At 45.0% G+C, this 15,280-nt stretch overlaps 1 protein-coding gene across 1 annotated transcript in view; it reads left to right on the top strand.

The window, feature by feature from the left end:
- Positions 1-1,479: 1,479 nt before the first annotated feature.
- Positions 1,480-15,280, top strand: part of grk3 (G protein-coupled receptor kinase 3) — a gene marked incomplete at its 3' end in the record, with an annotated part of 31,151 nt that continues 17,350 nt past the window's right edge. Inside the window, 2 exon segments of the mRNA XM_029768955.1 lie at positions 1,480-3,677; positions 13,997-14,073. Of these exon segments, the coding sequence (XP_029624815.1) occupies positions 3,565-3,677; positions 13,997-14,073 (190 nt within the window).

Raw genomic sequence — 15,280 nt, 5'->3', positions numbered from 1 at the left:
ACTACTAGAAACATAGCTAAAGACAAACAAACAACCACAGGGCTGTTGAGACATTTTAGACTGGAGCGCTTTGGAAAACATTACATTTACTGGCCAGCAGGTGGCGCTACGTCTCCACGACAGTAATTGCACACAAAAAAAAGGAAGATCAATCTATTGACAAAATATAATAATAAAATATTGCTTGGTTAAATCAAATATAACAGTGTGATGACGTACATTGTTAAATAGAATTATGAGACAAAGTGGCCTTCGAAGACAGGCTATGATAAGAGTCAGGTGGGTTGGTGGAAGCTCGGCTGATCCCCATACCATTTGGGATGGGCATTGGAGCTCAATTTTGCAGTGCTTTCATCAGATGTGTTTGCTTCCCATTTGTAAAATACTTGTCCAAAAATAAATCACTGTTGTATAGGTTGTAAAGCCCAACAAAATTCGTCAGCAATTAGTATTTTATTAACAGTGCATCACATACTTGAAGGCCTACTGGTCAATTCATATGCATACTGAATTTTAGTAAAATCAAGTGTCACATTTAAATATGCATATATATGCTTCAAAATCTGATTAAACAGGTCTCCAACATACGCCTACACTAAAGTGGTTTCAAGATACACAAATGGGTTGTCTATTGATTCAGGGATTGGTCCATTGAATTGATTCGGCTAGTTATCTCCCAGATGTCTGCACCCCCAAAGCCAATTCCTCCTTCGGCCGCCTCTCCTTCCAGTTCTCTGCTGCCAATGACTGGAACGAACTACAAACATCTCTGAAACTGGAAACACTTATCTCCCTCACTAGCTTTAAGCATCAGCTGTCAGAGCAGCACACAGATTACTGCACCTGTACATAGCCCATCTAAAATTTAGGCCAAAATCTACCTCTTCCCCTACTGTATTTATTTATTTTGCTCCTTTGCACCCCATTATTTGTATTTCTACTTTGCACTTTCTTCCACTGCAAATCTACCATTCCAGTGTTATACTTGCTATATTGTATGTACTTCGCCACCATGGCCTTTTCTTTTGCCTTTACCTCCCTTATCTCACCTCATTTGCTCACATTGTATAGAGACTTATTTTTCTACTGTATTATTGACTGTATGTTTGTTTTACTCCATGTGTAACTCTGTGTTGTTGTATGTGTCGGACTGCTTTGCTTTATCTTGGCCAGGTCGCAATTGTAAATGAGAACTTGTTCTCAACTTGCCTACCTGGTTAAATAAAGGTGAGAAAAAAAAAAAAAAAAATGTGTCACTCATCTATTATTCATGTGATAGTAAAAAAAAGATACCCATACTGAGTGCCTAGTGCCTACCTCCCTCTTTTGAACACTGTTACAAACAATGTATTTTCTTTTTTAGTTAAACAGAATAGTGCTAATTTTATATAAACGTTTTTTTTAAAACTAAAATCGTAATAGGGCATTTATAATCATGTAGTTCCCCGTCCATGAGCGATCCGGCTCCGTGACATGTTTTCCAGGCGTCTCAGTCGCAGCGTGAGGAAGTGGGGCTTTCACAGTAGCTAAACTAGCTTGTTTCTGAGAATACAGAATCCACTGGGGGGGACACACACAACCCCACCACACAGCTGCACACAGGAGACTCAGCCGACCGAACGGAGTCAAGTCTACGGTCTCTAATCGGACTCGCCAGGGATAAACAAGAAGAAATCTGTGCCTCTTTGAGGAACGTAAAACGAAACAGGATATCAAAACGTTCTCCCGCGTCGTCAGATTCGGTCGAACGCACCGACCTCGGCGGCTCGTCCGGGGATTCCTTCGGGCTACTGTAGCAAGAGGAAAGCGTCTTGGGTAGCGCGCAAAGCAAGGGAGGAAAAAAAGAAACGTACGGTCACAACACTTGACTCGAGGAAGACGCTGACAGGCAGCTGACATTAGAAGACAAAATGATATGCTCTTAGGTTGTTCGTTTATCTTCCGTTGTATGTTGGTTAGCTAGCAAGTTTCTGTCGGTCGCCCGGTGAAAGACTCAACTTCCAGTGGAAGTCAAGTGGCGAGAGACCGTGGACGGTTGACAAGCTAACGTTAGCTAGCCAATTTCCTCCTTCCAACGCCCCCTCCCCCCAGCATAACAGCTAGCTAGCCACTGGTGTCTCCACGCCAGAGCCCACAACACTGGGTGAAAGAAATGATTATGGTCAAATTTGTGTGCGGTTTGAAATGACGTGCATTTGCCCGAAGATCAGGATTCGTTAGCTGAGATCGCTAACTGCACGAGTGGGTTTCGTGTCGGTGCGATAAAGCGGTTGGTAGCTAGCGCTAGCTATCCACGCTAGCTCAGTGAGTATATTATCTAACGTTAGCTGGTTAGTTCAAATTGAACTGGCTACAGTTACAGGATTAGCTACTTGCTAGCTACTGTAAGTAACTCGCTACCAAGTAGCAACGTTTTGCACAGCAGTTGGTCGTAGCAAACAATTGTCCCCTAGTTAAATTTAGAATCTAACGTTAACTGGCTGATTTCGTGGCATCATTTGTATAAATGTTGCATATAGTTACTGTAGTGCCAATAACATATTGTTGTTTTCTTGTTAGCTAGATCGATTTTTTTGTCGGGTATCTAGCTGATTGTTTCAGCATATTTTTTGTTGTTGTTGCATGCTGGCCTGGATATTCAACTAGCAACCTGCGTCTGTATGGCGACGTTGTACGATGTATGTCCTCTGATCAAGAAGAACATTGTAGACAGACAGGAAGCCAACAACTGGCGATATGAAAGCAACGCTGGCAATTGTTTTGATTGTTCATTTTGGTGAATACGTGTGAACCTACCTTATTCGACATCTGGACTATTCAATTCGTGGTCGGATAATTTTTTTTGTGACACAGGCGAGCTGGCTTGCTCTAGTTATTTTAGCTTTCTACCCTTGTCATCGGCCCATCATCTTTATCGACGCTTAATGTTTTGTTTTATATTAAAGCATAGGCGACAAGAAACAGTTGGGAAGCTTGGAACATACGTCTTGCTGGAGTCACACGTACCGCAATATTTACATAATTTTTTTAGTTTGCCAAGAAGATAAAACAAATCATCCAGGATCAGTGTGGTTTGACAGTTATTAGCTAACTAGCTGGCTCGCTAGTTAGCCAAATCTAGCAGGTGGTCCATCTAAATAAGTGAGGGGGGGTGCCGAAACGAAAATCTCATCAATCTTGTCTGCCATTTATTTTTAACTGCTTATATTCGGAGTCCGTGAAACCACCACACACGTTTTGCACATAACGGAACCTTATTGATGGAAGAAAAGAAAAAACACACCCAGATGAGTGAACTCTCCATAAACTAGTCATCTAGTGAGCTATCACGTTTTTTTTCTGTCACAATGGTTGTGTTTTGAGAGACCGTGTTTGCCAAACCTAGAGGAAGAAAACGAAACGCACCATTCGATGGTCGCCCCTTGTCATCCGCATAGCTGTCTTGGTCGCCCTGGTTGGATCTAGCTAGATTCCGTGGACATTCGCTTTGTCTTTCCTATATATCAAAACAAAACAAACAAAAAACGTTCCCACGACAGGTGTTGTGTCCACTCAAGGTTGAAGATGGCGGACCTCGAAGCAGTTCTCGCCGATGTCAGCTATTTGATGGCGATGGAGAAGAGCAAATCTACTCCAGCGGCCCGGGCGAGCAAGAAAATCATACTGCCTGAACCCAGGTACATAATTGCTCATCCGCCTTATATTGTGCCTCGGTCAGTCAATGTTTACCAGTCAAATTGGTGTGTTGTATGTATGTGTAGGGAGATAAATCCTACCTAATTCAAATGTGTCAGTCAGTTGCAGTAGCTCGCTAAAGGAAACAATTTGTCAACTGTGTCTGGCTTCAGGGTCCCAACCATCTGAGGCCCCCATCCCTCAAATCCGCTTCAGTTCGATTTGCATCTGACATAATGCCATCCTAGAATTATATCATTTTAATGATGCTTATTAACGATGGGTTCTGAAGACCAGACCAAGAGTCATTCCGGCTATTACCAAAACAGCCCATCTACCACCCAGGGTGGAAAGTTAACACCAACCAACTCAAATGCTGGTAGATTTTGGCATTGTCTGGTAAAATGTCTATTCTTACCAGCTGCATTGCATTTGGGAGCAGTTTATTTTATCCAAAGCTGACGTAAAAAAAATAATATATATATTTATTTATTTGAGTGGGTCAGCTCTGGAAGAGAGAAATCTGAACACTAACGTGGTGAACGTGGGGTGGGGTGTACAGTAATCTGTGATTTGTACAGTCTTTTCTGTGATTCATCTTAATTCTAATAATATTTCCAACATTTAAGTGGCTGGTAAAATTGCGGCACTGCGGCTGGTGGACCAAAAAGTTGATTTACCACCCTGCTAACACCACCACCACCATCTATTAGCAGAAGCTATTTATTTATTTATTTTTTGCTTTGAATATAAATAATATGGCATTTTTTTTAATCTGCTACATTAATCTGTTAGGCCTATCTGTTTATGATGGAATGATGCGGTGAAAGATTAGAAGAGACCAATTGATAGAGGGAGCAGGACGGGGTCTTCTGCATCCATCCTAGCCTGATTGGTCAGGGAATACCAAAATACCATAAAGGTCAATGTGTCAAAATAAACAACCAAATACTTTTATTTTGTAATGTATTTAATGAAAATACATGTATTTTGTATTTAAGGATACATTTGCAAGTAGCCGTGGCCGAACAGCGACAACGTCTTAGTAAAGTTTACAGAAATGTTTTCTTGCTATGACTGATATGTTGTTTATCTACCTTAGTTGAGCAAGGCCCCCCGAATAATAGCGTCTGCAAGAAAGAGATCAAAATGTAACGTTATGTGTGAAAATGAACACACCAAGATGAACAGCAAATCATACTGTTTCATGTTTTATTACTTATACGTACAAGATTTGATATATGAAATGTGTACTTGCAGGTTCCTTCTCGACAATGTAACACCAATAAGAAATAATGAAAGATAACAATACGAAACAGATAAATGGCACACTGAGTATTATTATTGGCCTTGTTTTGGGGCAGAGCTCATTAGAATTATACTCAGCATGCTTTGCAATTGTACATTTTTACATATACATTTGATATTTAGTTCATTTTAACAGCCACTCCTATCACACCATAGTGCAATCAGGCTTCAGATACCAATGCAGGGGGGAAAGGGGGTGGCAAAATATGAAGTGCAATAAAAATAATAATTTGAAAACACAAATTGCACCTTCTTGAAAGTATCTTGTCGCAAAATACATCGATGTGTAGTTCAACCTAGTGTAACAGAAATGACAAAATACTCAGACGTAATTGAAATAGATATTTCGGATACATGTCAAATAAATACTGCCCACCTCTGGCAGTTATACACAATGAACTGGGGGGGGCGGCGGCAGGTAGCCTAGTGGTTAGAGCATTGGACCAGTAACCGAAAGGTTGGTAGATCGAATCCCCGAGCTGACAAGGTAAAAAATCTGTCGTTCTGCCCCTGAACAAGGCAGTTAACCCACTGCTCCTAGGCCGTCATTGTAAATAAAAATGTGTTCTTAACTGACTTGCCTAGTTAAAAAAAATAGTGTGTTTACCGGTCTGAAACGAATGCCTTCAAAATCATGTGAATGCACCCTACAAGCTAGAATGTTGAATAAAATTTCATTTAAACGTACTCTTCCGGTTTTCTGAGCAGTTTTACCCAACTTTTTGAGGGGAGGGTATATGGTTCTGTTCGGCACCAAGATGAAGTTAGTTTTATATTGGATATATTTGTTTTTCTCCCGTCAATAGCTATTGAACCACGGATGCCGTGACAATGAAAATGTTAAATTCCAAATCGGTAGGATGGAGAACAATCCACACGTATGCTTAGTTTACTTTAGATTTTTGGGAATTTCGGAGAAAGAATGAAACGTCACACACAAAAAAGGTGTCAGTTGTTCCTCATCTTCCCCTGATTCAGAATATACAATTTTCTTTGCATGCTTGATTAAATAGCTATTGAAGAGATAAAAAACAAAAATGAATATCCAATATTAAACTAATTTTACCTTGTTGGCGAACAGAAGCATATACCTACTGGCTCTCTAAAAAGTCAGGAAAACAATACTTTCCTGTGGTTATTTTGTCTCCAGAACAGCTGAAGGACAAACCGCACAGACAACCGGTAGAGTAAGCTTTGAAAGCTGCAATATGTCACTTTTTTTGGGGCGACCCGACCAAATTCATATAGAAATGTGAGTTATAGATATGTCACTCATTAAAAGCAAGCCTAAGAAGCTGTAGATCTGTACCATGTGCATTATTTCTATGCTTCCTATTCTTAAATGTTGTTTTTGCTTCTTACTTTCAGTTTCATACACCAGCTTCAAACAGCTGAAAATATAATAGTTTTGGAAAATGTATTTCACAGTGGTTTAGATGGTACAATGATTCTCTACACTATACTTGCTTGTTTTGTCACATAAAGTGAAATTAGTCAAACTATTAGGATTTTAGCAACCAGGAAATGGCAAAGCGATTTCTGCATAGTGCATCTTTTAAATGTAATTTTATTAAACATTCTGACATGTAAGCAACATTTACACTATTTTTCAGGGATTAGTTTCAGGCTGTGAGTAACAATTAATTGTGTATTACAGCCTGATTTAATCAGACTACATCCATCCATTCACATCTGTGTATCTCTCCCCTTCAGTTGCCTGACTCTGCCCACTCAATCACTGGTGTTTTAAGATAACTATTTATTAACACAGGTTTTAAATAACAAATGCAGGCTTACAGGCAGGCAGCTACCATTGGGATGTTGTCGGGAAATGCGAGGCAATGGAAATGTGGCATTTTGGAGTGTGTGGTGTTTGCGAGGCCATTGATGCCAGCCTTAGCAACACATTCTGTCAGCTATTATTGTTGGAGCTAACTGCTGTGTCTAACTGCTGTGCAGCCCAGACAAAGATGTTATCTCCCGTTAGGTGTATAGTAGTGTGGATAGGCCCTGTTGTCTGTGACCTTTAGATACCATTCATGCTAAACTGTTTGCTATAAGCACTTTGGGTGTGACCCTGGCCGTGACCCATTCCCCAAGGGTGTCTGAGGGAGAGTTGGGCTATGCAAAAAAACACATTTCCAAATCACATGCGTATTAGTACACACGTGTGAAACAGGATTCATATGAGCTCCCACCAAGTTGTTTATTATATTTGCGAAAAATACAAATAAAATGCCTTACTATAACAGAAAACCAATTTGACCTTTTCAGATTTGGCTACACCTTCCTCTGCCAAACATTTCAATTCTCGTCAGGGTTTGAGTGTCTAGTCTGTTACAGTAGGAAGTCAAGCCTATACGGGAAAGAATGATGTGGTGGAGGGTTTGGTGATGTCTGTTTTGTTGGTGAAGAGTGGATATCGGTGGCATTCGCAATTGTGTGAATTGAACAGCTAAAAGAGGATGGATGTGGTGAACGTGGGGTAACATGTTAACAAGTGTCTGACTTGTAGTCTAGGCTCAGGCTGTAACGGCTAGGCTTAAAATCCCTTACCAAGCTTAAGCCTCAAAGCTTCAGAAGCACAGTATGTTATGCTGTCTCCATCTATTGCTTGATGGACTTTTCGCGGTCGTAATATGTAGCGTGGGGGCGAGCAACGAACATAGATCCAATGTCTTCCTCAAAGTTGTTTCTGATAATGTCATACATTTGCTTTAATCCGAGTGATCCTTGCTGATGTGCTGAACGTTTTACCAAGTGGCAGGCAGCCTGTTGTTCATCAAATAGCTTAGAGACTTTAAGTATAGAGCTGACATGATTCACTTTTGTACCTGACACAGATCATTTCTATTCTGCAAAATACAGTCTATATGTGAATCTTCTGTAACGTTGCAGATATAACTGTCATGAAAAGAGCTTTAAGCCTATTGCTTATTCTACAAGTTGGAGATGGGCTAGATGTCTGTCCGTTATACATTTCTATCTGAACGTTTTGTGACCCTGGGGTGTATTCATTAGACGGATTCCGTTGCAAAATGTTTTGTATTTTGCGGAACGTCTCGCAACAGACACCATTTACTCTAGGAACCAATAAGAAGCAAACGGAAGGAAAACGGGGAGTGACCTACCTGTTTTCCTTCCGTTTGCTCTGTTTACTTCCGTTTTGGTTCTTTAAACAGTAAATTGTTTCCGTTGCGAGACTCGGGAATACACCCCTGGTGTTTTGTGCAGCAGCACCCCACTGCCTAACGGGAGCTGTAGTGCAGACAGACTTCCTCACCGCTGACTGACCACCTCAAGGGATCAGATCAGCAACCCAGGCACTGGTTTCCCGGCCTCAGAATAAGCCTAGTCTTGGTCTAAGCACTTCCCAATAGAGATTCGCCATTGCTCACTCTTTTGCAGGACAGTGCTGCCATTTTGTGCGCAAACTGCAAAAGTCAAGCATGAGTACATGTGCAAGTAAAATGTATAGCAAAATTGCTGTAGCTATTTCTGCAGTTTTGTTTTCGTACTCTTGTATATCGCACAAGGAAATACAAATCCCATATCCCACCTTGTGCAGCGACAGTGCCTGGGGGAGGGGGGCTGTGTAAGTGAAGTGCTGAAAGATGAATTTTTTTGAAGCCCATAGCACATGCATTTACCAGAAAGTCTACTAAAGTGAGACTTTGCCCTCGTGTTTCTTGGCTATTTACGTCGTTTTGTTCACCCGCTAGGTTGCTGTTCAATGTTAGTTTGAGTGTGCTGCAAGTGCTAGCGAAGAGACGTCACTGGTACCACGGAAATCTCCTGCCTGGAAAGGGTGACTCAAATATTTGAGGGGGTACATTGTACTTGATTGAGCATGGAACACCCCAGAAACCTATTATTCATGCACTTTCGGTAATTTGTTATTATTGAAACACTAGGGCTGGGAATTGACAGGGACTTCACGATACAATATTATCATGGTACTTAGGTGCCGATACGTTTTAGCGACTCTCACGATTCTATATGCATTTGCATCGATGTTCCAAACACATTTCTCACCGTATGTCTGCCGCAGAGGGACGAGAGATCCATGAGAACACGAGTTTCGGTCATGGAAATAAATGCTGAAAACAAATCGTCTCCCTATTTAAAAAGATGGAGAACGAGCTACGAAGGAAACAGTTTTGGTGCGGGCCCAGCAAACTAGTGCAAAAACACTTGCGATTAATGTCAAAACGATACGATATAGCGTCAAAAATAATATCCGTGACATCCCTTTTAGTGAAATGCAATATGGGATGCGTTTAGTCACATCTATTGATGAAATCAAATCACGAACCGGACCAAAGTTGGCCTACAAATGGATGACATTATGCTTACAGAAACTCCACTGTGTGTGTTCAGGACAGGCTGGGCTGACCATGGCCATTTGGCAAAGCCACTTGTTCATTTGTTGTTTGCTATAGATGTTGTCAATGAACAGGTCCAAACTACAACCTAGACCAAATTTAGACTGTTGTTCTTTACTTTTCTACGCTGGTCTCATATTGAAACCAGTCTTTTCCACTGTGGGTGGTGCAGGCTTTTGCTCCAGCAGAGCAGTAACGCACCGGATTAATATTCTATCATCAGTCTTCAAACCAAGGCTTTGATTAGTAGAATCAGGCGCTTAGCTCTTCAGAAAAATACATTCTGGCACTGAGAAATGATTAGCTAGCTAATTCTGTTAGTGTCGGTGTTTACAATTTAGCGAGGCTACTTCTCTGAAAGTGCCTATGTGTGTTCTATCCAGTCATAGTCAGGCTTCTGTGACTTCCTCATCCTCTCACAGTCCCAGCTCTGTCAGGCTCCGAGCTAGTTTAACGAGCTGCGTTGTGAAAGTGAAACGGAGTAGGCCTGCTGTTCGGGTTTCTCTCCCCCCCTTCCCCCGTGGAGAGCAGGTTTACTGCCCCAACATTGAAGGGCCCTTGTTTACTCCGAAGGGATCGGTATTCAGATGGTTTGACTCCGCCTTTTTCTCCTCGTAGCGTCGGTCCTACTACGCACGTCAGGAGAAGTGTGCGGGGCGTCAATCTCAAATGGAAAAGATCGCCTCAGCTAATAAGCTTTGGAAGAGGTTGCTCTTCAGAGGCCAATCTCTGTGAATTTAGCCTATTGCGTTCTAGGCAGGTGTGTGTGTGTGTGTGTGTGTGTATTGTCTCTGTGTGCATTGAGCTTAGGTGTAGATGGGAATTGTATTGCTAATCATGCATTAGGTATTTGTTTACAGGGCAGAAGAGATAAGACGCTATTCATCTGTATTAAAAGAACATGTCATGGCGGTGATAGTGGGGTTTGCTTTAACACCGGCTGAAGTAGTAAGCTATACATGGCCTGCTCTTTATGATTTACGCTGCATTAGTCTCCCTCTCTCTCTGTCTCTCTCGCTGTCGCTCTGCTCCATCTCTCTCTCTGTCTGTCTCTCTGCCTCGGTGTGTGTACTAAAGCCAGGATTACCATACAGCGCAGCGGGAATTAATACAGCAGATTGAGAGAAAGCATTCATTCCGTCGGGCCAGGGTCAGCAACATCGCTACTGTCGTGGGCTGTGACATAGGCTAGTCCGTCCAAACATAAGCGGCTCAAGTGGACAGAGTGACTGTTTTAGCCGACAGTGCCACAACCGCCGCCATCCCAGAAACACTTACCAGATCTGACCCGTCTGATCCCTGGCCGGCTTTATGGAAATGATTTGTTTTTAATTTGATAAGGATTTAAAAGATTACCACTGGGATAATGTGTGTGCTCTCCTGGAATTGGCTATGATGACAATCCAACTAGAGGGAGTTAACAAGAGGGAGATATAGAGGGAGATATAGAGGGGGGAAAGAGGAAGCGTGCTGAGAGCCAGCGTTGATGTGAGCTTTTAAATGTCTTGTAAAGGCAGTTCTGAAACGGTGAGGTAAATAAATAAAGGCCGTTTGTATTTTGAGCTTGGTCGGTGTGTGTGTGTGACGTTGTAGAGATAGAGCAGTGCTGCTACATTCTCCAGCCTTTGCCTGCTGGGCAGAGGTGGGATGTTGACGGCAGCACTGGAAGCGAACAAGAGGAGTCCAGGATGGGGGGGGGGGGCGAGCGCTGTATTGTTCGAGTGAGATCAGGGAGAGACGAGAGATGATGTGTGTTGTGCAGTAGGAGGTGGCAGGAATCAACTGGGAGGATAAGGAAGGTTGACTGAGAGGAAGGGGGAATGTGGGGTAGTTGCAGGAGGCAGATTCAAATGGGGGGCGGCGGGGAGTGTGAAGCTTCCTCTCCTCGTCTCCTCTCCTCCATCTCTCAATAATCTGAAGTATACAAGTCCTATCCGTTTCAATCCTCGACGGGAATTATTGAACTATTAGTAAGTGGAGTCGGTGGATTGTTATTGGCTATTGTAGCAGAGAGTGGATTCTGATTGGCCAGTGTGTGGTCTTTAAAAATATAGATATATTTTTTATTTAACCAGGCAAGTCAGTTAAGAACAAATTCTTATTTACAATGACGACCTACACCGGCCAATCCCGGACGACGCTGGGCCAAATGTGCGCCGCCCTATGGGACTCCCAATCACGGCCTGTTGTGTAACAGCCTGGCTCTGTCCAAAAACGTCCCCTACGGCCTGGGTGCTTCATGCATCTGAAATGGTTGGATTGTTACGGTATCGTAGCAGCTCCACCCTTTTCACCTGATTTGGCTACAAGTTGCTTATTTACCCATTCAGATGTATACAAGTCATGTCCACCAGGGATTCGCTGGCTAGTTGTTTCTGCAGCAGTCAGGCAGGCATGCCTATGACTCACCCCTGGCCCCCACGGAATGAGGAAGAGTCTACTTCCTGTATCCTGGTTCCTGTGGCTCAGTTAGACAGAGCAGAGGAGAGCTATTACTGACACTGGACTGGGTACAGTTTGGCCCTCCGTAGGCAGATCCAGGACCAGCTCTATTACTGCTGCTACTATTTGTTTAATTCCTAGCATCAGCCGCTGTGTTATAAACTGCTAGTTAGCGTCTTTGGCGCCTCAGATGCTTTTACTACAGGTTAGTTAGCATTGGTGCTAGCATCAACCAGTATGTTATAAACTAGCAGATAGCATTGGTGCTAGCCTCAACCAGTAAGTTATAAACTAGCAGTTAGTATTGGTGCGAGCATCAACCAGTATGTTATAGACTAGCAGTTAGCATTGGTGCTAGCATCAACCAGTATGTTATAAACTAGCAGTTAGTATTGGTGCGAGCATCAACCAGTATGTTATAGACTAGCAGTTAGCATTGGTGCTAGCATCAACATGTATGTTATAAACTAGCAGTTAGCATTGGTACTAGCATCAACCAGTATGTTATAAACTAGCAGTTAGCATTGGTGCGAGCATCAACCAGTATGTTATAAACTAGCTGTTAGTATTTTCCCTAGCTAAGCATTAGCCACTATTATACTATAGGTTTAGTTAGCATCTGCCGCTGTGTTAAAAACTAGCTATTAGTTAGCATCTCCACTATTATCAACCACTGTTAAACTTGGCGCTAGCAACTTGTTATGCTGCGCTAGTTAGCGTCTTCTCGTGTTAGCCATTCTGTTGTTGTTCAGTGTTATCTGAACCTGCCAGGTCTGGTCCAGCCAGCCCAATACAGCAGAACCATTTACTAATGATGTCAGGGAAACAATGATCCACGAGAGAATCTCGAATAAACGTGTGTGTGTGAGCGAGAGCAAGCGAGCGCCTGGCCTCCTGCCCAACTCTAGTGGGTCTGCAGTTGAAGTGCTTTTCTGAGAGAACAAAATAAATCCCATTGAATTAATCAATACAATAAACAACAGAAGCTGGTTGTCTCTAAACGGTTTGTCTCTCTCTCGCCCTCTCTCTTTCTCTCTGTCGTCACCCTCTCTCTCGTGCCCTCTCTCTCTCGCGCGCCCCCCTCTCTCTTTCTCTCGCGCCCCCCTCTTTCTCTCTCTCTCTCTCTCGCGCCCCCCCTCTCTCTCGTGCCCACCCTCTCTCTCTCGCGCCCCCCTCTCTCTCTCTCTCTCTCGCGCCCCCCCTCTCTCTCGCGCCCACCCTCCCTCTCGCGCCCACCCTCTCTCTCTCGCACGCCCCCTTGCTCTCGTGCCCTCTCTCCCGCCCCCTCTCTCTCCCTCTACCGCCCCCTTTCTCCCGCCCCTTCTCACTCTCTCTCCCACCCCCTCACTCTCTCCCGCCCCCCCGTCCCTCTCTCGCCCCCCGTCTCGCTCTCTCACCCTCTCTCTCGAACCCCCCCCCCCTCCTGCTCTCTCGCCTACCCTCCCTCCCTATCTCTCTCTCTCGCCCGTGCCACTGGCTCACTGGCAGTAATAGACACATCTAAGATCTCTCCCTCTCTCAGGCAAGGTGTCCGTCTGGCCAATGTGCTGCCATGTGGAACGTGTTCTGCTCTCCTGCAGCTGTGTGTGTGGTAACTTTCCTCTTTCCTGTGTGTGTGCTAATGGGCCCGTGGAGGGGGGCGCTAATTGATTAATTCTCCCCTGCCTTCCTCTCATTAACACCCTCTCCGAGGGCAAGCTGCTCCGGTCCTCCGTTCGCCTGCTCCTCACCATCCTGTCAGGGGACAGGTGGCAGGAAGGGAGAGGTCCAAAGCAGGGCAGGGATGAAGGTGGAGGGGAGATGAAAAGATGAAAGGACAGGAGAGATGAAGGTGGAGAGAGGAGAGGGCAGGGAGGAACAGAAAGAGGTTGGGGAGGGGAGGGGAGTCCATACTCTGTGATTTGTATCAATGCCCTGTCTAAGTGCATTTCCCTCTTTTAAATATGCTCTAGTTTTCGAACATTGTGGAGCTCATTGTAGCCTTGTGTCCCGTAGGGGATGAAGAGGGGTAATTAAGCACGTTTCTAACATTCTATTTTCCTTTCTCGCCCCCCTCTCTCTCTCTCTCTCTCTCTCTCTCTCTCTGTGTCTGTCTGTCTGTCTGTCTGTCTCTCTCTCTGTCTCTCTCTGTCTCTCTGTCTGTCTCTCTGTCTGTCTCTGTCTGTCTCTGTCTCTCTCTCTCTCAGTATTCGCAGTGTGATGCAGAAGTACCTAGAGGAGAGAGATGAGCTAACGTTCGACAAAATCTTCAACCAGAAGATTGGTGAGTAGCCTCGGTGTGATAAGATAATGGACACTTGTCCTTTCGCTACGCGGACAACGACGAGAATCATAGCACCACGTCTCACACACACACACACACACACACACACACACACACACACACACACAAGGGATGTATGCTGGGAGCTGTTGACTTGGTGTGTGTGTGTGTGTGTGTGTAGACACTAGGATGACACTGCGTTTCTCTGGTCCTGTCTTGCCTGACGACACCCTACTTCCCTATTTGAGCTGACCCCTGCCGTCTTTATGAGGCTGCTGATTGGTTGATCCTGTTCTACACCCGACACACAGATACTACCGATGATCCCCGTGGTAACTGAGCTGTTCCTCACCGTGGCCTACCCAAAGCACAGGGACGCCAAAACCCACTTTTCAGTTTGCAATCGGTGCTTGTAGCCAGGACCACGTTTCAGCCAGGACCACGTTTCAGCCAGGACCACGTTTCAGCCACCAGTCAGCTAAGCCTTTGCCTGGTCTCCACCCAGAGTCTCAGTGAGCCAGTGGCAGTTGTCTGTACCAGGGGACCAGAGACCTGCAGGCTTTCATTGGTTTTACTTACTGCTGCTCTGCTCTGTCTCACCTCCCCTCGGAGGCTGCTGCGCTAATTCTCGCTCCGTCTCCGTGTCGCTCGCTCCGTGTCGCTCGCTCCGTCTCCGTGTCGCTCGCTCCGTCTCCGTGTCGCTCGCTCCGTCTCCGTGTCGCTCGCTCCGTCTCCGTGTCGCTCGCTCCGTCTCCCTGTCCATCTCCCTGTCTACCTGGGTCGCAGCTCCTCTGTGTCGCTCGCTCCGTCTCCCTGTCCATCTCCCTGTCTACCTGGGTCGTAGCTCCTCCGTCTCCCTGTCCATCTCCCTGTCTACCTGGGTCGTAGCTCCTCCGTGTCGCTCGCTCCGTCTCCGTGTCGCTCACTCCGTCTCCGTGTCGCTCGCTCCGTCTCCCTGTCCATCTCCCTGTCTACCTGGGTCGTAGCTCCTCCGTCTCCCTGTCCATCTCCCTGTCTACCTGGGTCGTAGCTCCTCCGTGTCGCTCGCTCCGTCTCCGTGTCGCTCGCTCCGTCTCCGTGTCGCTCACTCCGTCTCCGTGTCGCTCGCTCCGTCTCCCTGTCCATCTCCCTGTCTACCTGGGTCGCAGCTCCTCTGTGTCGCTCGCTCCGTCTCCCTGTCCATCTCCCTGTCTACCTGGGTCACAGC

The sequence above is a fragment of the Salmo trutta genome, chromosome 12, assembly GCF_901001165.1.
Source record: "Salmo trutta chromosome 12, fSalTru1.1, whole genome shotgun sequence".
NCBI classification, from domain to species: Eukaryota; Metazoa; Chordata; class Actinopteri; order Salmoniformes; family Salmonidae; genus Salmo; species Salmo trutta.
Note: the sequence above shows the minus strand (reverse complement) of the source record. Positions and strands in the feature narration are given on the sequence as shown.